This window comes from Crocodylus siamensis, chromosome 4 (assembly GCF_052110815.1).
Source record: "Crocodylus siamensis isolate JL-2025a chromosome 4, ASM5211081v1, whole genome shotgun sequence".
Lineage (NCBI taxonomy): Eukaryota > Metazoa > Chordata > Crocodylia > Crocodylidae > Crocodylus > Crocodylus siamensis.
Genome location: NC_143398.1, coordinates 141,522,212 through 141,546,701, shown reverse-complemented (window position 1 = coordinate 141,546,701; position 24,490 = coordinate 141,522,212). Strand labels below are relative to the sequence as shown.

At 47.0% G+C, this 24,490-nt stretch overlaps 1 protein-coding gene across 1 annotated transcript; it reads right to left on the bottom strand.

The window, feature by feature from the left end:
* Positions 1-4,308: 4,308 nt before the first annotated feature.
* Positions 4,309-18,008, bottom strand: SLC2A3 (solute carrier family 2 member 3). Its single transcript, XM_090043963.1, has 10 exons — positions 17,736-18,008; positions 13,679-13,771; positions 11,337-11,497; positions 10,799-11,039; positions 10,212-10,374; positions 9,419-9,606; positions 8,673-8,777; positions 8,049-8,150; positions 7,511-7,714; positions 4,309-7,142 (listed from the first exon to the last, which is right to left on the bottom strand). The coding sequence occupies exons 1-10, from the start codon at positions 17,748-17,750 to the stop codon at positions 6,924-6,926; spliced, it is 1,491 nt and encodes a 496-aa protein (XP_089900089.1). The 5' UTR covers positions 17,751-18,008; the 3' UTR covers positions 4,309-6,923.
* Between the last annotated feature and the right edge of the window lie 6,482 nt (positions 18,009-24,490).

The following is a 24,490-nucleotide window of genomic DNA, read 5'->3' as shown; positions in this document are numbered from 1 at the left end:
TTTTTTCATGAGGACATCATGGGACACCAGGTCAAAGGCTTTTTTAAAGTCTGAGTATATGACATTAGCATCTTCCCTTTTGTCCAGGTGATATGTCACCTGCTCATAGAAGGAAATGAGGTTGGTCAAGCAAGACCTTCCCGCAACAAACCCATGCTGGTTATCCCTTCAAATGTTGCCTTCTGTTAGCCTGTCAAGAATGGTTTCTTTGATAATTTTTTCCAAAATCTTCCCAAGGATTGCGGTCAAACTGATTATCCTGTAATTTCCCAGGTCGTCTTTCCTTCCTTTCTTGAAGATGGGCACCACATTGGCCTTCTTCCAATCTTCAGGTACTTTGCCTGAGCGCCACAAGTTCTCGAATATCCTCGCCAGTGGCTGCGTTATGATGCCTGCCAGTTCCTTTAGCACTCTTGGGTGCAACCTATCCAGACCAGCTGATTTAAGGGTGTCCAGTATCTCAAGATGCTCCCTCACAAGATCCATGCCAATGGTGGGCATATATTCATCCTCATCCTGGCCATCCCACATCATGTTTGGCAGGGTGGTCCCTTTGGGCTGGTGAAAAACCGATGCAAAGTAATCATTAAGTAATCATTAAGCAGGTTAGATTTTTCCTGGGTGGCGGTAGTCAGCTGCCCCAGCTGGTTTAGCAGGGTCCAATGTTGCCCTTGTTTTTCTTTCGAATCCCCACATATCTGAAGAAGGACTTTTGATTGTCCTTGATTCGTGTAGTCAGATGGAGTTCAGTTGCAGCTTTGGCTTTTCTAGTTTGCTCCCTGCAGGTGCAGACCAGTGCAGTATACTCCTCCTTAGTGGTGTTTCCTGTCTTCCTGTCAAAAGAGGACCTGCAGTGGATTTGATCACTTTAATTAACCCAGGTTAACAATATGTACTGTAGACAGAGATTGTGTAGGGGCCAGCCTACATTGCATGCTAACAGACTTAAATACCACTTCATATAATGTGCCAGCTGGTGTATTTTTAAAAAGCATCCTTTTTCCGGCTTGGGCAAGGCCTGATTCCCCCAAACTCCATCACCTCATAATGTCACCCCCCACATGTTGCTGCCACTCCACTGAGTGGCTGTCTCTGGAGGGCCAGGATAAAGCACAAACTCTATAGCCCTGTGCTATGCAGCTCAGCTCCTCAGGTCAGAACTTTTTAGCTTTCATGCAGAAATGTCAGGGTGCAAAGGAGTAACAGGGTGCAACAGGGTGCTGTTGTAATGCAGGTGTCATCAGTAGAGTTACATCTGCCTGCCTCTGCAGAAACAGCCTGAAGCAATAGGTCTGAGAGATGTGAACTGTGCCAGGCATCTCAGTGAAGTGTCAAATCTGACCTGCTTTAACTAGTCCATGGAATAGGAGTACCCAGGTATGTGCCTACTACCTGAAGTAAAAGCAAAGGAAGAGATCTGTCTCTCATTTTAGTCCATAGAGCTAGTGAATAGAGCATATGCCCAGGGAGCAGGAGACAGGTTCTAGGCCTCCTTCATACAGAGGTTTGATCCTGCAACTCCTACTTCACAGCAAGTCAGTTAGTCCAGAGGCCACTGTGATGGTTGTGGCACCTTAGATGCTGTAACAACCCTCTTCCACTCTGCCCTGTATTTGGCTAGCTTTGGGTACTCTGTCAGTTGAAGCCCTGTCCAGTCCTCAATATTGGTTCCCCAGCTCTTCTTGGATCTACCTTTTTTATTTTTCCCTCCACTGTGCCCTGCATTATGATGTTGGTAAGGGTGTCTGGCCTTCTCATGATATCTCCAAACCACTGCAGCTTCCTATGTCGCACAGCCTCCAACAATGGTTTGTAGGGTCTATTTTCTTGATTGATTTGCTGCTTGACAGACTCACTGGTCTGGTGTTCAGTGTATGAGACATGCAGCAGTCTCCTAAAGCATCGTATTTCAAATACCTCAGTTCTGTTCTCTAACTTCTTATTAATCCTCCATGTCACATAGCCATTTAGCATTGTAGAGGCCCAGTCGCTGGATGGGAAGAACCTGTAACAGGAAGCAGGTAACACTCAAGAGGAAAGGGGTAACACTCAAGAGGAAAGGGGTAGAGTGTAGGGCTGTGTGAAGCTTCGGTCCCTGATTCGATTTGGTGGAGATACAGCCCAATTCGGTGGCTTGAATCTCCAAATCTGAATCAAATCAGAGGACCCTTTAATCTCTGCGAATCCAATCAGAACCTTCCAAATTGATTCAGAGAGATTGGGAAAGATTCAGAAATTGGAATATAGACACAGCGTTAAATGTTTTTTCTACATACCTCTAGGTACCAGGTGGCTTATGCTGGGACACATGGAGCATCCCACAGGAGCGCAGAGGGGTCTCAGCGCACTTGGCAGCAGACCCGGAAGCAGACCCAAAGCACTCCCGGACCACTTCTGGGTTAGCTGGAGAATGTGTGGGGTCCTGCACACACCCCCTCCCCCTGCTTGACAACTGGTGCCTCCTGGGCATCCCTTTTTCTAGAGCTCTCCTGGTAAAGTCAGTAACATTGTTTCCCTGGTGCCTCTTATCCCAAAGCACTTTGCAATCTACCAGTAGTGCAATGCCACCAGCTCTGGTGGTAGGCAGCCAGAGCACAGCATGCTGCACAGCAGGCAACAAAGGGAAACTGGCTGAAACCCTGCTTGTACAAAATCTACTACGAGCTGTTTGATCTCCTAAGGCATGAGCTTGGTTTTTAAGGCCTCCTTTGCAAGACGGGTGCACAGCAAGCAGCATGGAGCTGTACTGTCCTGCTACAGGAGAGAGTGAAACCAGCTCTGCTGGGTAAGTGCTCATGTTCAGAGCTTGGTGAAATTTTTCAGGTAAAGAATTTATGCAGTGTGGGGGCAAATAAAACTATTTGTGAACTGGAGTCAGATTTAGTAAGATCAGCTAAAAAAAATTGAGATAAAATGTGAAGTGAAATTTTTCCAGTGCAATATTGTCAAACCTAAAATGTTCCAATATTTCTTTCTGAAGCAACCACATTTAGCAACATTAAAAAAAAATTATGGCCATGAAAGGAAAATGAAATATTTTGGGGGGTCAAAGGAATTTTCATTTTGAGTTGAAATAATTGGGGAGGGTTCATTTTGATGAGGAAACTGAAACATTTTTTGTTTTACAAGAACCTGAAACCACTTTTTTCCCCTTCAGTTTTTGGTTTTAGCCACTGAATTGTACAGTCAGCTATTTGTGTGGGTCTACGCATTGAATCTCAACACTTCCAAGAGAAGTGGTGCTGGCTCCTACCCTGGGGGTGTTTAAGAGGAGGCTAGATGAACACTTTGCTGGGGTTGTTTGACCCCAGTACTCTTTCCTGCCGTGGCAGGGGGTCGGACTAAATGATCTGCTCAGGTCCCTTCTGACCCTAGAAACTATGAAACTATGAAGTCATCTCCTCTGTCTGCGTACATGCTCAGGTCTCCAGGAACAAACCTCAGTGGGGAAGCCCCAGCACTCGAACTTTTGGAATCCCTTCAGAAAAGAAGCTGGTGGTGCCCTAAGCCCCCTGAGGAGGGAAAGGATTTACCTGTTTCCCTGGCTGCACCAAGGGGATCTCATTGTGCAGTCCACCTGCCAGTGCAGATTGCTTTTCCCTCTCCTTTGCCTTCTCTTTCCCTTTGAGATGGTTCTTGATCAGTCAGTTGTTCTCACAATTTCTGCCTGATAGAAAAATAGATGCAGACTCCAACTGAAGTGCTCAAAGAGGCAAGCTGGGTGATGGCACAACAAGGGAGTGCAGTCAGGAAGATGTCTGACCAGGAGTGCAAAACTGCATGCGTGTCCCACACTGGCTCTTCACATTTAGGTTGGGAGATGGAGGTGAGGTGGAGAGTGACATTTTACACACCCCGCCAAGGAATGGGGCAGCCAGTGAGGAATAGTGACCTCTCCACCCTGCAGTCTCCTCTCCCCACTCAATCACGTCCATTGCTCCTTCCATGTGGTGTTTGAAACAGGTAGCGAGCCTGACTGAGGAAGAATATTTGGAAAGTGCTTGCATGGGGCCTGGACAGACAGATCAGGGCAAACAGATTTTTAATTTTACAAAAAAGAGGAGGATGAGAGACAGGGAAGATCATTCCTAGAAAATCGAAGTGCTAGTACTGAAAGACACAGCACTACTGTCTACAAAAAACCAGAATGATGTGGAAACTTTAAAACAGCAATGGTAGGTGGTCAGGGAACTGCAAGGCAGGAGCAAAGGATGCTGGCAGAGCTGTGTGGGGAGCACAGGACAGGGACAGCAGGAGGGCTGTTATGTCTGGACTGAGGAAAATGAGGGTAAGAAACAGAAGCAGAAATTTTATCCACGCATTTTTATTTTAAAAACATGTAACATAATTATGTATTAATAATAAGCATATAAAACCCATTGAAAATATTCACAATGCAGACACTAAGAAAAAGAAAGTCTCAGATTAAGAGAGACATACATTTCGGTCCAAGGCAACACATAGATACCCTTACACTTGGGATGGAATGCTCTGGTGTTCAACTTCAGGGAAATTTCCTTTCTTCAGATACAGACTTACATCTCTATGGACTGTTCTTCCACAAATGGTTGGAGTTTGGAGGGAAGAGCATAATTAAGTCAAAATATGAAAGAGGGGAGATATAACTGCGTGCAATAACCCCAGGACATAATTACTAAAGTAGAAGAGGAAGTCTAAAGGGAAGTCCAAAGGGAAGTCTAAAGGGAAGGGAGTAACATTAATTAATTGAGCAAAGAGAAGTTTTTCAGACTAAAAGACAGGAAATATTTCTCAGCAGAGAAAAATTTACTGGATTTTGCAATTTTGTCATGTGGGCAATGGCGAAGGCTCTGTTGCTTGAGTCATACAAGACTCATACTAGAAAAAGAAAACCTGGAGGATGCATGGTAGGGGACTGTTTTGACCGTCCCTTTGAGCGTTCTGGGGAAAACTGAGGTGTGCTCTCCACCATGACTTTTTCCCTGAGCCAGACATGTTTTGCCAGGTATATTAACTCTGAGGACTCCCCTTGTGCCAGTTATATGAAACTGAGCTACGTGGTTCAAGTTTTGGTACAGGGTTGGAGCCAAGCCACTGATTTCAGGTCAAAAGCTTGTTTCCATCCAACAACTGCAAAGGTATTGGTATCTGGAGTTTGGATTTGCATCTTTCCATATGCTGATGTTGACGGAGTATTGACAGAGTACAGATAGACCTGACCGTATTGGATCTCCTCCCCATTCCCGACTGAGCACTCCCATTTGTGAAACCAAGATTTCTGACCTCCATTTCAAACACATTGTATGCTCTATGTCTTGCCCTACTAAACTAAAGTATTACTTTTCAGCAGAGGTAAAGCTTATAGTATCTTTTAAATCCTCTGGCAACTAGGAGGCAAGGGAAGAGACCATAATTAACTAATAAATAGCAAGTGTCTGGCATTCCTCATCTAATAAAAGGCAGTAGTACACAAACACACACACACCGAGCCAGTACATTACAGTATTCCATGGATCCTCTAGAAGGGTTGGCCCGGAAAAATGTACCCTATATCTAATGAACTAAGGACAACTACAATTTTCATTCTACCTATCAAGTTTCAGTAGCTTTGGTTTCTTTTCCTACATTTGCATCCTAATGGACACCTACCAACACATCTCAAAGGACTACTCCTGGCATTCAGAAGTCTTAACCTTTCTCTACATTTTGTAAGAAAAATTTATAAGAAAATACAGCTTGGGAAAATACGTTTTTATCCTTACATCTCTTTAAATTACCATCTATCTCTTTCAGACATTCTGTACAGTCAGAAAAGAAAAATAGAGAAGGTGATAAGAACCATCTTCTGCCTTAAAATCACCACCATCCTCACTCTTCCTCCACAACAGCTACCAGTGACTGAAAATAGCATCAAGTAACAATGCCCTTTTGCTGCAATGCCACAATTTTCAAGTAATACTTATGACAATAATTAAATACAGCCACCAAAAAAGTTCCAGAGGACATAAGAACTTTGGTGGATACAGAAAACACACACCAACACAGCTACATGCTCAATCTCACGAGTACTCAAGTCTTCGTATTTCTGTTTGGAGGACAGAAATTACTTTTAAAGGTAACATGTATAATCAGCTTCCTTTCATGCATCCTGTTTGGTACCATATTCCCTCATTACAGTTTTATTGCACTTAAAGTCGATAGCATCATTTTGCAGAGTTATCTTATTTATCTCCAGCATCTTCCACTTTATCATCTTTATGTTAAAAAAATAAATATTTACAAACAAAGTGACACACCAATAAATAAAATTCAGGTCATATTATATCTCAGACAATTTGTACAAAAAAAAAAGAAAAAAATACTCTCGTAACTTGGTCCCCTTTTCCTGAGGCTGAGAGTCATGTTCACTGGACAAACAATACAATGTGATGGCTTTTTGCATTTTGGTAAGTTTGTTACGTTCCAGTGTAACACCATGCACATGTATACACGCAGTGGAATAGAAGTGGGAAGGAACAGGGGACTTGTTTGGTTGTTTTACCTCACTATACAAAAATAATCAGTTCCAAAAATTAAGTGATTGCTATGTGCATAAATAGGTTAATTCCTAGTAGCAATTAAAGGTGAGAGAGGCAAAAATATTGCCCTCTCTTCTCTGGTCTCCTTAGATGCAAGGCAGGTGAAGATGAGGTTATTTTTGCTGTAGCGCCTGGTACCTTCCAGTGTTGAAAGTGGGTGAGATCCTCCCCACATGGGACTTGCTAACCGACTGCAAGGTTTGGCAGAAACAGGGTTGGTGGGAGTGGGAAGAGGAGAATAAAATAGCAGCAGTTAAAAAATTGTCCCAGATATTCTCCTGATGTATCCATCAGCCCATTCCTTTAAGGACTCTCTGCCTACCCCTTTAAGGATGAAAAATGGGTCAAGGAAGGGTGTGAAATATCTTAGAAAACTTCCTTAGCAGGCTGTATGCTGTTCAGTTCCACCATGGGGCTTTTTTCCACAGGTGATGTGGGTCTAACTTCTTCTGGCCGCCCTTCAAAGCCCCTGGAGATGTCTTCAAAAGTCCTGCCCTTGGTCTCTGGGACTTTGAAGAATGTGAAGACAAAGAAGATAACCAGAAAAACAAGGAAGATGAGGAAGACATAGGGACCGCACAGTTTCTGCAAGGAGGACAGAAGAGGAAAGAATTATAATTTGGAAAAAAACCTGTAAAGCTAAAATGAAGGTGCTGTTCTCTGCAGTTCAGAATGATGACAACCTCTCTGAAACACAGATTTATTTACTTTTAACCTTGCTTTTGTCAAGAGAAAGCTCTAGTATTTGCACCTTTCTTAAGGCATCCTTCTGAACCTTTAATGCTATTTTGGCTGACAAAAACTGAAGCTTCTAAAGGGATTGCCTAAACTCATGGCATTGTCTCAGCCAAAAGGCAAGTGAAAGCAAAGGCTTTGGGAAGCTGCAGTACTCTGCTGACATGGACTAGTTAGTGACCAGATCATCACCGATGATTTCCAGAGAGTGACCTTACCTCAGCATAAGGGAAGAGCATCCCCACCAGGAAATTGGAGGTCCAGTTGGAGCAACCAGCCACTGCCATGGCTGCTGGACGTGGGCCCTGACTGAAGAGTTCAGCCACAATAAACCAGGGGATGGGGCCAGGGCCAATTTCAAAAAGAGCCACAAAGCCAAAGATAGCCACAATGCTGATGTACCCAATCCAGGTCACGATGTCCTGCAAGAGAAGGAAACAGAAGCAGCTGTTACTCAACAGGCAAACAGCAGAATCAAAAGCTCCTAATGTCCCCATATTCTCCATGGTGCAGTACAGTCTCTGAACTATATGATCCCCTGACTGACCTCTGCTGGAGATTCTCCTCCCTTTGCCTTGAAGATCCTTTGCCTCCCTGCTCACCCTGAATTCCAGGTGCCTCCCATGAAGACATCCCTTCCTTTGCCTTTGCCCCACCCCCACCCCACCATTTCCCCTGAGACATCTACAATCCTTTCAACATCTCTATTCTGTCACTATCCCAAACAACAGCAAAATTTGGATGCCAATGACTCACCTTCAGTGCCAAAGCAATGGTCATGATGGCTGCGCAAACAGCCATGCCACCCAAGCCGACTAGATGGAGGGTCCTGCGCCCTGCACGCTCAACCAGGAACAGCTGAAAGATGTGGCAACAGAAGAGAAAAAAAACACTGAATATCAAGGCAGCACCTGAAGGTGTTCTCTGTATCATGATGCAGTTAGTCTGTCACCCTATCCTGTCCCAAGGGCCCCTGTCTGCCTTCTGCCCCCAACCCTCTAGTACCTCTGTGATCATCCGCACCCTGAATTAAATGTGTGGGGTCACAGGACAACATTTCTCCAAGCTCTTGCTCTTCATTCTTTTACTTTTCCTTCCTTTCTCCTTCCTCTGTCTCTTGCCTCCTACCCACTTGCATTCCTTCACCTTTATTTCCCTTTTCTCCCTCTTGCACTCTATGCTCTTTCCAGCCTTCCTTTCCTTTCTTCTCTCCCAATCACCTCTGTGTGTTTTTTTTCCTTTGCTAATCATGGTGTAGCACACCCTTAGGCACACTCTGAATGAAGAGATAAAACTGGCCCCGTGTCACTTGATGCCAACCTTTTCTCCCAAAGCCACCCATCATGTAAATCCTTCACCACGATCCCCAGTGCTGCTTACCGAAACAACAGTGAAGACAGTGTTCACAATCCCGGCACCAATGGTGGCATAAACTGGCTGAGTGATACCAGCTTTTTCAAAAATCCCAGTGGAATAATAAAACACCTGGAAGCAAAAGAAGCAGTTGGATATGGTTAGCATTCTTGTATCTAAATTGTGATATCCCTTATTGTCGTGCTTGATGCTTGGTACGTTCAACAAAGAGCTATTATGACATGTTTGACTAGATAAAATGATATTTTCCAGTCCATACTTGTGCGAGGGATCACACACTGTGATATGGGATATAACATTTTGCCCTGAAAACTGCCATAGGGAGGTGCCTCACCCTTTGTCTCCTGTTTTTCATTGAGTGCCCCCTCAAATGAGATTGTCACCCTTTGTTCCTCGGTACCCATCTCTTCTGAGGTTCTGGGCAGCCCACTTTCACAGATCACCTGGAGCACAGTCAGTGTCTGACCAGTTTTTGAGGCCACAGAACATTTGATTGATCTCACATACTCCTAAGTTTCTGCTTCCATGGCAGCTGAGCTATAGGATATGCCATCCATGCCTGAGGAAGTAGTGGAGCAGCTGAATGTTCCAGGGAGCAATTTTTGGCAGGCAGTATCACAAAAAAGTGGCCTCAGTTCAAGATGGGGAGTGAAAAACTCAGGGGGCCAGTATGTTAGCAACTGTCAATGAGAGCCACTCAAGTGCAGTAAAAGAGAACTGAGCCCAGGAAATGAAAAATGAAGCTCACTTACAGCATTGATGCCTGAGAGCTGCTGGGAGAGTTGAAGCACAATGGCAACAATGATGGCCTGGCGGTAGCTCGGAGACCGGAAGAGCTCTGGCACCGTCACCTTCTTTTCCTGAGACATCTTGGCACTCTCATCCTTCATCTCTTGGATGTCTTGGCTGACGTCCAATGTGCCACGGAGCTTCTGGAGAACTTGGGGGAGAAAACCAAAATATTAAAACTGGGGCCTCATTGGCTCACCTGGCTGCAGTAAAGAGGCCTTAAGTTCTGCACCCAACCCTGGTCTCCCAGTTGCCTTGCAGAGGGAGCACTGGGAAGACAGACCTTGTGATGGGCAAGTGCTCTAGGATGCTGAGAAGAAGGCTCAGTTCCTTGATTCGGCCACCTATCTAGCTTAGGGTCAGATGCCCTAGGGGCACTGTAGAAATATAGCTAATGCCCTGGCCAGATGTATAGTTATCTAGGCCTCTTGTGCTGCAGCCTTGTGATCTATTCCCACTTGTATTCAACCCCTTACTTTGGGGCTATTTAGGATCACCAGTACTAAATTCAGTGCTCCTTAAATCTTAATGCTCTTTGAGACTATGAAAGAGATTCAGATCAGGTCTTTCATGCTTTCTGGACCTGGGGCAGGTTGGGGATATAGGGAAGGGCAGATCTAGTGATCTCAGAGGATCAGGACACTCAGTGCTAATGTCTATCCTAGTCTCTCATCCTGCCTGGGTTGTGTGGCCTGGGAGCATGGGTGAGGCAGGCCCCAAGCTGTTCTGTGATCCCATGCAGAGGCTGGTCCTTACCTGCTTCTGCTTTGTCGTCTTCCATTTTGTTGATCAGCAGGAAACGGGGACTCTCTGGGCAGAATAGCAGAGCCACACACTGCAAGATGGCTGGGATGATGGTGAACCCCAAAAGCAGTGGCCAGAGTGTTTTGGTCCCCATGATCTGGTTCAAGCCAAAGATCTGGTGTAGCAAACAGGAAGAACAAGAATAGCTATTAGGATGATTTCCTTAGGTCAAAAATTCCCTTTTTTCCCCTTCATCCTCTGTTTTTCATGGAGTGATCCCTGAAACAAAGTGGTCACCCTCATTCCTAACCACCTGTGTCCCTGGAGGCCCTGAATCGCCTACTTCCATAGCTTAGCTATATCTCATAGTCAGATCCTGACCAGTTCCTGGGACCTCTGAAATTGGTGGATCTCCCTGGACCCCAAGTGCCTTGGCTCCTGTCTGAAGCTACCATGGTATGCAACCCACCCTTTTCTCCTGCTGAAAAAAGGGCCATGACTCCTTAACTCCTCTGATGACAGCAAGCGAACAGCATATAAGCCCCTCCTTGCTCTGCACCCTTCCCACTAGCCTGTGTAAAAAGCAGTGTCAACCTTACCTGTGCCACCAGGATGCCCACCACAATACCCAGCTGGTTCAGAGTGCCGAAAGCACCACGGAAGGCAGTGGGTGAGACTTCACTGATGTACATGGGCACAAAGCCAGTGCAGAGCCCACAGAAGATGCCAATGATGAAGCGGCCTATGATTAGCATCTCTACTGCACCTGCCAGCTTGGAGAAGCCCATGAGGATTCCTCCCACCAGGGCCAGGATGTTCACCCCTAGCATGGAGTTCCTCCTGCCGAGGTAAAGGATATGGAGTTAGTGCTGGGTAGTTCTGGGAAGGAGCTGTAGACCCAGAAACCCATCCCAGGATATCCTCCCCCACTCAGCCTTCCTCTCAACCTTGTCCTTCTGCCAATTTCTGCCTCTTGTGTTTCACTCTCACCCATGGAGGAACTGGTCCCATCTCTCCCTCCCTCCCAATCTACTGGTCCAGAATCTGGGAGAGAAGCAATCTCCTCTCCTTGTCTCAGTATCCTAAAGCAAAAGGGCAAACCTCCCAGCAACTCAAACCCCTTCCTTCCCGACGCACCTGCCGAATCGGTTGACGAAAAGGCCAACGGAGAAGGAGCCGATCATTCCTCCTACAGAGAAGATGGCCACAGAAAGGGACCACAGTGATGTGAGGAGCTCATCAGAGGTTGGGATCCCTCTCCGAACTGACAATGTCTGGTTGAAGAACTCCTGAATAATCTATAATAGAAGATGGTGAGCTACATTAATAATATGCCTCTGTTGGGTCAGGGGTTCTTTTATCTCAGAGCCAGGAAATGAGGATAGCCTGGAGACACAGAGGCACAGAAGCTTGAGTGGATCAATGCAGCTAAAAAGGAATTAGCAGTTCAGAGGAAGAGAAATTCAGAGAACAGCAGTAAGAAGAGAGACTGACTCTCCGGCAGAAACAGGCTTGGGCAGGATGTGACTGGATTGGCGAGACTAATTCCTCCACCCATGCCCAGAGGGTTTATAAAAACAGTATGTTATAGTGGAGGGGAGGGGATTAGTTGGCCAGAATGAGAAAAAACGGGAATAACAGCAAAGCAGAGAAGTGGGGGAGGGATCCTGGCAGCAGGGTTATACGAGACAGTGGAATCATTTTCCCAGGTGACCTGGTGGAAATCCCACTGAATAAGGCTCTGAAAAGCAGCAGTGCTGTTAGGAACAGCCCTGCCCTTGTCTTCAGGGAGGGGGCAGATGACGTCATGAGGCTTTTCTTGCTGCTCGTTTTTTGGATGCTCTCTGTTTAAGGAGAGCTGTGGGGGTGGAAAAGAGGAGGAGTTAACCTCATATAACTCGGCCCCCAGCAGATGGCAGCAGGAGGCCAGCTTGAGAGCGTATGCCTGCCCCCCTGCCCCCACTTTACTCCCTCCCCCTCTCCCCCAATCTGCAGCTATGACATGTACTCCGGGAGGGGAGGGGATGTGGTGTGCAGTGACGCAAATACTAGGAGGAGTTTTACATATCAGTTACGGGAAAGAGAATCACAAGGTTTTTTTTTCATTTCTCATTTCTTGGTTTTTTTGGTATAAAGTCAAAATGATTCTGTGGGACTTTCCCCAGTAAAGTCTCAGAACTAAGCTCCCCTTCTGCTTTTAAGTGAAGATAGCTAACTGGTTAAATAGATACATGCATACATACACTGATATACATACATAAAAGACATTTTTCACTTTTTAGACCTTCATTATTAAAAGATTAGAAACAAAAACTTATGAAGTAGTGCCATAGTGGGGTGAGGGGGGGGGACAACACAGAATTGCAAGTGGCTCATTTGGAGGGGGTGCAGGGATGGAGAAAGGGTGGCTCCTGGGCAGACGGGGGGGGCATGTGTGTCTCTCCCCCCCACAACCTGCCCCCCCCAGATCTGTGCAAAGGGTGAAGGCGGGCTCCAATTGCAGGCTTTGCCCCAGGCACCAAACTTTGTTGCTATGGCACTGGTATGAAGTGTATAAGGGGCTGAGCATTAAAGCTTTACAGATGGAAGGAAGAGCTCTCAGATGAAATCTGAGAATTTCCTTCCCAGCCCTCTCTCAACTCTTTCTGTGGGACAAGTTGTCTCCCTCACCCCCTCCACCATCCTGGGCTGCTCTCTTGAGTCAGAGCAGCCAGTCATCCTTCCTTTTCCCCATGTGCCTCAAGCCCTGACTATGAGGAGGCTGCTGTGGGTTAAAAGGACAGCAGACGGGCAGGACCGACACATCACTTGATAGGCGTGCTTTCCCAAGAAAATGGGAAAGCCAGAATGTAGGACCAGCTAGCATCAGCCCACTTGGTGGCAATGCTTTCCCAAAGAAAACTCTTCAAATGGGTTGGACTCATGCACTCTCTTCACCTAGAAGGGACAAGGATCCTGTCCTTCCAATTCTGCTAAAAGAAAGTGGTGAACTTTCAAAATTCCCTATCAGAACAGAACTGTGACCCTTTCTACACTCGCACTGCCTCCACACCCAGTGCAGAAAGACTAGCACTCCCTCCCCGCGAGATGCCCAATTCACCTCTCCCACACTACCTTCAACACTGTGGTCAGAAAGGGCAAAATGGTCGCCTCCCCACAGAAATGCAAAGATATCTCTTCTTTCTCTCCCTTTCCATCTTCCCAGTAAGGGAATGGTCCCTCTGAACCCCTCTCTTCTTCTGTACTTCAGATAGGAAACGCTAGCTATCCAAACACTGGACCCTGATGGACCCTCGTGCACCTCTGTCACTACATCACTGCCCTTTTCCACACTCCCCTTCACTTTTGCACCCTCAGGGGTTAGGATAACTCTCCCCCCTGCCTGAACACGGCAGTTTTCCAAGACAAGAGCGGTTCCTGTGGAGGCAAGTAAGTCTGCTCAGAAGCCTCAAAAGCCCAGCTGGCTCATGCTCTCTCACCTTCTCAGGAGCATTGATGACTCCAGTGTTGTAGCCAAACTGGAGCGATCCAATTGCGGCAATGGAAACAGCATAGATAAGGGATCCTGTTAGCTGAAGAAAGAGGGAGAAGAGAAATCTTTAATTTAACCCATTCAGTCCTGTTTTCCATCCAAACTGTACAAACAGCAGTCCTAGCTTGGAGCTCCTCCTAAACCAGGCCAACAGCCTGCAGAGGTGTGCAGGAAGGTATGGTTCTATCTGCTCCAGATATCCACACTACAATTAATCATTGTGACTACCCTGCACCATGTAGATGTATCCAAGCTACTTTTAACCTAGCTAGCTGGCCACTGATAACATCAGTCACAGCATAATAGGGTTCAGGATAGAGCTGTATAAGCCCGTCCAGGACCCAGGGTACCTACTGGGATGGGATGCCCTTGATTAAGTCCCTCTTGCAGTGTCTTCACTACTATTGTTACCAAAACAAGGTAAATTTGTTTAAGGTAAGTTTGTTCAGGCATGCTTCAGTGTAGGCGTATGCTATATCCCTTATTCCTCTGTAGAGGTATGTGAATAGTTAATTTTGGTTTGCTAAGCTGGATAGAGAAACCGACGCAAAATCATTTCATTATCAGGTTTCCTCTTAAAAAATAATTTAGGTCAATCATAAGATGAAACTATTCTCAAAACAATATACAATTGTTCATTGTCAGAACAAAAGTATTTTCAACTTTTTCAAAAAATATATTCTTTTGTTTTTTTTATTTTTGGGGGGACAGAGCTATTTTTCAAATCTGACACAAATTTACAGATAGACTCAGTTGACTCAGTTGAATTTTTCAGTGAATAAACCACTAGTCCATTACATTTCACCCAGTTCTATTCACTGGAGGCCAAGAGGGGCTGGGAACATGATGGAGGTAATGCTAGCTCTTGAAGCCTTCTGCATACTGACCCATGGCCATGTAACTGGATTCTCTTGCCGAAAACCATGTATCACGCATCCTGGTTACATGGGGTCTGAAGTCAAGCAGAATCAGCCAGGAACCTGTGAAGTAACAGCTATACTCCTCCACAGAAGCCATATGATACGGCCTTTTCCCTGGGTTGGCCTTCCCAGAAGAAAAGAAAATATATCTAAACAAAACCAAGGAAGGCAGCCACACTTGTCTGTCTTGAGGATACACTGTGCCAGCAAGTATCATCCAAATGCACACATAGAAAAAGAAGCAACAAGCACCCAGTGGGCACCTGAACAAGTCACTGAAGAAAGAATTTCAGACCAAAAAAGGGGAATGGGTGATCAGGAACCTATCTGAGATTCAGAGATTATTACTGATGTCCGATACAAGGAAGAAAGGTCCTCTCCTGTGTGTGCTTCCCCTGACCTCCATCATCTATCTGTGTCTCTTTGAGAAGCTGTGCTAGTGAGTGGCTGTTATAGTTGGCTTATCTGCTTTAATGAGAAGTAGATTTTGCCTCTTGGCATGTGACTAAGGTATAATCTTTCATAAAGCTTCCCATGCCAGGTGACTGGAGCCTTGGATATCTGTGTCAGTGCATCTCAGTTGCAGCTGAATGAGAGTGGAATCCAGTCCAAAGGGATTGGTGCTCTGTACTGCCATAAAGACCTGCATCCTTCTTCCCAATGCGGGGCCCAGCCGCCCTGCACCAGGGCGCTGATGGTGGCAGACTTCTGTATTGCAGGCCAGGGGCCAATCTGCCAATTTAAGAGTCTCACAATACTTGGTATTTGTTCTTCAAGCCTCCTCTACAGGAGTCAAATGAATCTCCAATTTCAATAAAATAATAAACCGAGTTTCCAAGCCCTCAAGCTACAAAGAAAAGCTTGAAAACCTGACCCATGGTAATGCTAAAGGCTCAAAGTCAAGAAGCAAATCAGAAATGCAAAAAAAAAAAAAAAAATGGTTTTCCTCAAGCCAATCTTGTGATTTGTGTGTGGGGGGGGGGGCGTGGCACTGATGTGGGATTTTTGAGCACTTAGGGTTGGCTCTACTAAGAAGATCTACCCTCAACACCCCCTCCTGGCTCACACTCAGTAGGGGTTGGGACTCCTCCAAAGGTATTGACAAGGGGAGCTGCTGGGCTCTGCTTTCACCACAGAGGACTGGTGATGCACTGTGATGACTTGGACTACTGCAGAGGCCTGTTGTGATACCTCCTTCCAGTCCATACCCAGCCTCAGTCATCCTTGAGATTGCAAATGCTGCAAATTCAGAGCTGTCCCCCCTGCACTGTCATAGAAAGACTAAGAAAGCCAAGTCCAGGGCTGGTCAGAAGCTTGTATGCTGCACCAGACTCCAAATGGCACTGGTTTGGACATGGCTGCCTCACAAGTATTAACCGCTTTAGCCTGTAACCACCCCAATGATGTAGGAACTATCACTACCTCCATTTTACAGATACGGAACTGAGAACAGACAGACCAAGATACCACATCTTTAAAGGTATATGGGGCTGGAAACAAAGTCGAAATCTCCCATTTTTCATTCCATAACCACACTAAGGGCTTTGTCATGTCGTGGTTCCCTCCCTGTCTAGTTCAGGTCTCCTGTTCCCCAAGGCACAGGAGGGCATACTTTATCCACATGAATGGGAGCCACAGTGGGCACAGGTCCCTGGTGTTCTCCACCCTCTTCCATGCCATCTGCCTTTTCTAATCTATACACATCCCATCTCTCATTTCATTACACAATACAGTGCCACCCATGCCCTGAAGTAAGCAGGGCTCCCTACTCCCGGTGGAGCCTCCCCAGAAGGCACCCACATAGCTCAGAAAGACCAGGGTGGGATCCACATACCCTAAGGGTGTGTCTGGGGTTAGGGTGGAGAATTCAAAGCACAACCCCCACCCCTCTGCAGCATCACCAAGGTCCACCTGCATGTGTGTTATCAGGGGAGCCATTTCCTATCAGCTCCTTTCCCATCTTACAGCCCACAATTCCAGAAGAGTGCCACTTGTTGCTGGGCAGCTCCTTTACTCTCCTCTAAATGACCTTGGCCGGGATGCTGGCTGCCAGCTCCCTCCCTCCCCTTTTCCTCTGCTACCTTAGGGAGCAGTAGCCAAAGCCCCGGCTGTGCCTGCTGATGGCTACTGGGTTATTTATGCCACAAAATAACCCCCAGGTATCCTTGAATGAGCATCAGGATCCAACAGCTCTGTTGGCTGTCGCATTTCCTCCCTCCCTGTCTCTTTCCGTGCCTCTCCCTTGCTCCCTCTTTATCTTTAATGCTCCGGAGCACGCACTGTGAATCATTTCACTCCATCATCAGCAGACACAACATGTGTAGTTGCAGGTCCACAGAGATGCTGACAAAGGCTCACGAGCTCTCTGGCAGCAAAAAAGGGGGAGATCCTGCCTACCCTGATCTGTTCAGACTGGAGGATGACTTGGTTTTTGCAGGTGAGGGGACCCCAGTGAGAGCCACTGTCCTTTCACTATCACGAGCACACCGTCATCTCAGCCCACCCCGGCCCAAACAGCAATTGCTCAGCCAGCAAAGCACATCTCGTGCCAAGTAACAAGATGCCAAGGCAAGGACAATCTGGAAAGCCAGGCCCCCACCAGGTGCAAACAAATGCCATGACTTGCAACAACCGTACAGAAACCCCTCCCTACACACCCTCCCCCGACCCCAATCCAGGGTACCACTTTTTCAGAGTCATCCCGGCATCATAAACCATTCGGATGGGAAGGGGAGGTCACATCTAGCCCCACCGTTTGCTCATAGCAGGACCATCCCCATCTAGATCATCCCAGCCAAGGCTTTGTCTACCTAGAAATAAAAAACCCTCCAAGGATGGAGATCCCACCGCCTTCCTCCACCTTGTGTGGCTGGGGCTGATTTCGGTGCAAGAGCTTCCCCTGGACCACAGCAAAGCCTCTGCATCCCCGGGCCACTCAGCACCTCGCCCCCAGCCCCGGCGCCGGACTATCCCCGCCGGCGGGGCTGGGCTGGGCGTGCAAAACCCCGCGACTCTCTGAAGGCGATCGCGGCTGCCCCAGGTGGGGCAAGAAGACGGTGGGGGAGCCCCCCGCGCTGCCCTTACCTTCGGGCGGTCCATGGGCCTGAAGCGATCCGAGCCTGCTCCCTGCTCCTCCTCCGCGATGCGATGCGCTGCGCTGCGCTGGCTGGGCCGGTCCTTGCTGCAGACCCTCCCTAGGGTCGATGCCACACGCTGTAGAGGCTTATGACTCAAAGCCGCTATTTAAAGCCTTGGTGAAGGGGCGGGGCAGGGACGAGCCCCCGCCTGTCTCGCCAGATGCCGAGAAAAAATTAAAAAAAGCAGCGGTCTTGTGACCTCCCATGTCCGGATTGCACGTCTGCACGGATGGAAACTACGGCAAGCGCGGCGCCGCCTCCGCCGGGCCAGCCCTGGCGCTGCGCTTCCCAGCAGAGGGCCGGGGAGAGGGGGTCACCGGTGGGGAAGAGCTGTTGTTGCCCTGGAAACACCTATCATCCATCTGTCTGTCTGTCTAATATGTATTATCTGTCTGTCTGTATCTATCTATCTAGATCTAGAGATAACTATATCTGTCTATCTGTATAGACCTGTGTTGTGCTGATGGAGTTAAATTATATATTATCATAGAAAATTTGGGTTGGTCATTGAGCCCGCCCCTCTGCTCAAAGCAGGGCCATCCCCAACTACATCACTCCAGCTAGGGCTTTGTCAAGCTGGCCCATAAAAACCTCCAAGGATGGAGAGTCCACCATCTCTTTAGACAAGCTTGTTCCAGTGCTTCGCCACCCTCCTAGTGAGAAGTTGTGTCCTAGTATCCAACCTTGCTGCCACTTGGGATGGTGTGCTGTTGCTGCCCTGTAATGGTGGCAACACAGTAATCCAACACTCCCCACAATAGAAGGACGAGCTGGCTGGGTCTGGGAGGGTCTTTATGGAATGGTGGTGCACTGTGTTCAGAGGTGAGGGAGATGCTCAGGGATCTGTAAAAGAAACAGAAACCTCAAGAGATGCATCTGGACAGCACACCCCCTATTTCAAGCTAGAGACTCTTCATGCTGAGTGATTCTGCTGTGTAAAATTGGTCTTTACAACAGGAATCAGTTCCTGACCACAGACCATTATGTGCTCTTTCCAGTTACAGAGGAACTCACCCTCCACCCTCCTTACAGCCCCTTCATCAGCCAAACCATAGCAAAACGGCTGACTCAGTCAGAGAGCCAGGGTTTTAATCCTAGGCAGAAACCGTGAGGAGTAAATTCCCTGTGGAGTACAGAACCGGCCAAAGGGTTTGATTCTAGAAAGCGGCGACAGTTCACTACTGGAGGGGATTGCAAGAGAGATCACATCTCATTGACAGAAAGACCATTTTATGGTTTCTTATCAACTTCTCTTATCTGATTTGGAAAGAACCTATTTTTAATCCCATTTCTGCGACTCTCTTAGAACAGTCAGTAGGGTTACCATACATCTGGGTCTCCCCGGACATGTCCCCTTTTTGGGTCCTCCCATCTCTGTCTGGGCAGTTTTTTTAATTCTGAACCAATGTCTGGGATTTTGCTCCGCACTGCTGGTGGGAGCAGGGGAGGACATGTGCCCTGGCAGTCGGATGCAGATAAGTCTATAAGGAACAGGGTTGGAGGACCAGGACTTGGGGACTGTTGCAGGGGGGGTGGGGGGGGGTGGAAGGGGCAGGGGTGTGTGAGGCTGGGCAGGTGCCTGGCAGCACTGGGGGGTGGTGAGGAGCACTGGCAGGGCTGGGGGGGCAGGCTCCAGGTTGGGACTGAGAGTCACCAGCATAGCCAAGGGGGTGGGGAGCAAGGAACTGTGGGTCAGGAATGAGGGGCACTGGCAGAACCAGGGGGCTATGGGGTGGGAAAGAGGTGCCCCCAACAGGTGTCCCCTTTTTTAAAACTGGAAATATGGTAACCCTAATGGTCACACAGGGACAAAAAGGAGCCAAAAGTGCTGTGGGTTTACAGTTGGGCACAGGATGGAAGGTTTGTTTTGGAGTCTGAACCTCTCTATAGTTCAGGGGTGTTCAGATACCGGGTGTAAATAGTAGTTTTAGTCAGAAAATTGGCTCTGTGAAAAAGATTAGGAGAAATTACACTTTTTCTTCACGCAGTGATTTCCCGCTCACACAAACTACTTTTGCCAGTGTTAAGGATTTTTTCCTCCCTTCTTAACTTGCCAAAAATAGTCCAGCAGTCTCTTACGTCAGTGCTGGAAATCATGAGGGAGGAGTCAAATCACTGTATTTTGGAGATGCTGTACACAGTTCAGGATATTGGATGTTTTAACTAATCTCCACAATGGGCTAAGAATATTCCTAATTCTTCACATTCCTGAGTCCTGCCTTGCCTTGAGCCTGCCCTTCATTCCCATCCCCACCCCCAACTTCCTGTAAGTGCTCTGAAATCCAAAATCTGAGCTCAGGTTTAGATACAAATTTGTAGCTCCAAACCCAGGTGTAACTGTAATAACATTTTTGTCATAGGAATCTCACTACCAGATCCACTTGTGACATGGTTTATTCAGCCGCACTCTTTAAGGGGTTGCTTAAATGAGATTAAAGGATTTCATGGGGTCTGCAGGGTAAAGAGGAATGATAATTAGATGTAAGGTTAAGAGTTGAAGCTGGAAGCTAAGCTTACCCAAAGATATGGGGAAAACAGATCTACCACACTGATTTGAGTGCCAGTTCCAATCAACAATCCTAATTCAGTCGTCTCATGGTTTAAAAGAGTTGGCAGTTTAAGTATGGGTGCAAATCCATACCTTGCAAAATTACACTTTTTGTTAGGCCAGTTACTTAAACCTAGGGCTGTCCAAATCCCAGGTAAGTGCCTGGCCACAAGACTACTGAGTTAGGAAGAGCTTTATTCTTTTACCAGAAGTTCTACCTTGAGCCTAAGAAATGCTCTCCACCCAAGTTGGTACATGCCTGCAAAAAACTGGTGCTTCAGATGAGTCAACATCTTCTGCTGGAAAGCTATTTTGCCAGAGAATTCCCAAATAGCCCCAGGCAAAAGTGTATTTGCAGCTGTACCAACAGAAAGTGTTTTTGACATGGGAATTAGTATAAGCTTCATGAAAAAATTGCACTGTTAAGAGAGGGCAGGAAAGAGGAAAGAAGAAGAAAGAAAAAAAAGAAAGTACATAAAGAATGGGAGAGAAGAGAGGGGTGTCTTTGTACTATTATAGTGATGGAAAACCATGATATGAAACATGGGCATCTATATACATGCTCCAGGGTGGGGGACCAGGGGGGTGTTTTAATTTTGGGAGCCACTCTAATTAAAATACCTGCAGCGTCTCACGTATTCAGTGTCCCATGCTTCAAAATGGCGGTGAGGATGCTTTAATTAAAGCTCATTCAGCGAGCTTTAGTTAACGTGCCCCCGCCGCCATTTTGAAATGTGGGGATGCTGAATACACATGATGGTGACGCTGGTGAAGCATCCTAATTAGAATGCGCCATCAGACTTAATTAATCGAGTCTGCTCCAACACGCATTGGAGCAGGCATCCCGCATGTGTACAGGCACCCAAGAAGAAGTGTGACAGAGCAGAGAAGAAAGGGAGACAGGGGAAGGAGAGGAAGAGAGAACATTAGAGAGAAAAAAGGAAGAAAAAACAAAGGAGAGAAAAGACAGAAAGGGCCAAATTTGAGTCCATCTATTTTGCACCCAAATGTGATCTTATCCCACCTGGCTCAAGTCCCTAAAACAATTAACATGCTACTTTTGTAACACACTGTCATCTTAGCCTTAAGACTAAGTCTTCAAAAGCAGGGATCAGGAGGAAGACCCACCCACCCTTTTCATTAACATTTTTCCAGGGACTCCTGCAGAGTGTAACAGAATTGCACTTAAGTACCTAAGTTGACTTATGCACCTAATAGGCTGCACAGATTCTGAACCCAAGTGCCTTCTGACTTTTGAAACACTTTTACTAGATCTAGTATATTAAACCTCATTGAAAGAACAATACACATGCAAAGCATTAAGAATTTAAAACACAACTGGAGGCTGCTCCCAGAGGTACAAAATATATCTCTGATAAAGTATGGAAGAAGAAAAGAACACGTATGGGACAGGCAAAGGATGAATAAAGTCAAAATTAAGGAGAGATGGACTCTGTCGGTGGAGAGAAGGGGAGGAATGATAACAGAGGAAAGAAAGATAAATGCATAGAGAAAGAGCATGGAAGAGAAAAAAGTTTGGGAGAGAAAAGATGCTGGTAAAGGAAATGGAAGGAGAGATAAGAGAGGAAATAGGGAGCAGTGCCATAGCAATGAAGTTTGGCACACGGGGCAAAGTCCGCAGTGGCAGCCCACCCTCGCCCAGATCTGGGGGGCACCCCCCCCATGCTTGCCTGGGTGTGCATGCAGCAGTGGGAGCTGCCCTTCCCCCATCCCTGCACCCCCGCAAAGAGCCACTCATGGCTTGTGCCTGTTGGTCCCCCTTCGTTTAGGCACCTGGTGCCCCTCTTGTACCCCTTGCTACAGCACTGATAGGGAGTCTCTTAGGAGAGTGGGATCCTGGCCTGGTCGCTGATAAGGAACAGGGCCTGCATGCTTGTGAATTGCAATCTGCAGTTTGTGCAGCTGCACACTTAGAAAAACTGTCCCTCCTCCCCCCTTTGCCAAGGGAATTAGCAGATTTTTGAAACCCCAGGTGCTTTTAACGCTGAATATACCGCACTGTGATGCGGAAGGAACACCTCCTGACATGCAAAGAGAGGGGAAGCTCTGTGAAGTCTTGCAAGGGCTGAGGATGCCACCAGGCAAAGCATCGGATGCTTTCTGAATGCTGCTCTGTGCTTACGAGGGATACGTGACACTACCCAGGTCAGCTGAGTTCCTCTCCCTGCTCAACCTCCACTAGTAGCACTTCAGACCTTGATTTACTCAGCTGGTTTACTTGGAAAAAGGCTTCCTCTCGTCTTCTAGGACAGTGGTTTCCAAAGTGGGGTGCGCAAGATGATCCATTGGGGTGCAGGAAGAAAATATTAGAACTTCTATTTCTATTTCTATAAATATACATATATTGGGGGTGCATGCTCAAAAATTTTTTACTGATAGGGGTGTGCAATCAAAAAAGTTTGGAGACCACTGTTTTAGGACATGAGCCTATTTTTTCCATGTTGCTGTTGCTTGGCAACCAGACTTTGAAGCAGACAGAAAAAAGGAAAGCCTGAAAGCAGAAATCCTGCATGCTCATCACTCCCGTTATGTGTGTACATGTGTCCCTGTCTTCCTCCCTCTCTCCTTTTTCAGTTGCAGCACAAACTGCCATGTCTTTTAACACCAATGCCAAAAGGGTTAGGCATGATCCCTGGGGATTTTATCTTTAGGAGTGTTTTATCTTTAGGAGTGACCCTCCTGCTCTCATTTGATATTTTTGCTCAGGTCCTGCTCCCTTCTCTCTCCACCTCCTTTTGTCTCATTTTCTATTTCTTCTTGTTGCTTTCCCCCCACCTCCTTTCCTTCAAAATGGTAAGTGTAGGCCCTAGCAGTTGTGGTCAGCCCACTGTCTACATTCGGCTTGGCTTCTGGGTACCAAAATGCGCATCTGCTGCAACAAGAGGCCAGTGAAAAGGAACATCTCAGATAAAGTGACTGAGAAAGAGTTGTGTGCCAGCAGGAAAGCATCAGGAGTACCAGGAGAAGGCATCATCGATATGCACATCGTGGGATATGACAGATGCAGATGACAGGTGAGTCATGGGAGGCATTTTATGTGAAAACTGGTCTTCAGGACTGGGATGGGAAGTGCAGCCCTGGATTGAGGGGCACCAGCAGAGTTGTGTGGGGAGCCCAGGACTGGGACAGCAGCAAGGCTGCAGGGCAGGGCTGAGGGGCACTGGGAGAGCAGGCTGTGGCAGAGGTTTTGAGCTTCTTTCTGGCTCGGGCTTTATGCACAATGAGCCACAAATTGAAACTGAGGATCATTGGAAGAAAACAACCTGGCAAATTGTCTTTGATTTTAAAAGCACTTGAGTCCAGGAGAGAATGAAGTGCTGGGCAATAACATTAAAAGGGCCTTTTTCCAGCAGGCTTCTAAGCTGCAATGCTGCTATGTCAAAAAATACAAAACAAAATACAAGCAATGCAGGGGAACCATTTTTAGCATGAGTCAGGATTCTACTAGGGAACAAGTGTAAGGGAAACAGGAGTTGAACTTCATATGGACTCTGATTGGCCTGAAGGGGAGTCAGATTCAGGGGAAGGTCTGGGTCCTTCAGAGGACCTTCTTTTACCACTAAATGCTGCTCTTGATTTCATCAGAATTTTCTTGTGAAAGGATGAAATGCAGAAGTGGCTTCCTTTGTGGCAAGAAGTGATGCCTTTCCTCTTGTAAACACTGAAGGCTCAGTGTGTTGTGTGGAGGGCATGAGGCCAAAAAGGCAATGCTGTTGGGAAGGGGATCTGCTGAGCTGTGCTGCTTTCTTGCAGCCCAGCCAGTGACCAGGTAGCAGCCACCCAGCTGGTGATCTGCTGGGAGAAGCACCCTCACAGCAGTGCCCTACTCATGCCTGGGAACTCTGTGGAGTTCTGGGGGCACCCTCCCTGCTCACCCAGTGGGTACCTGCAATGGGTATGTGCACCCAGTGCCAAGCCAGCCTAAGGGGGTACGCCTGCAGTGAAAAGTCCTTCAGTGCCAGGTCTACACCCCTACCCCCAGCATGCATGACCATGAACATCCATCCACCCATTATTACCATGTCATACACACACAGCACTATGCTGTCAAAACACTATGGCATGCACTCACAGCACTGTCATGCACACACAGCACTGTGCAATCAAAGTCATTAAGCACATAAATGCTGTTT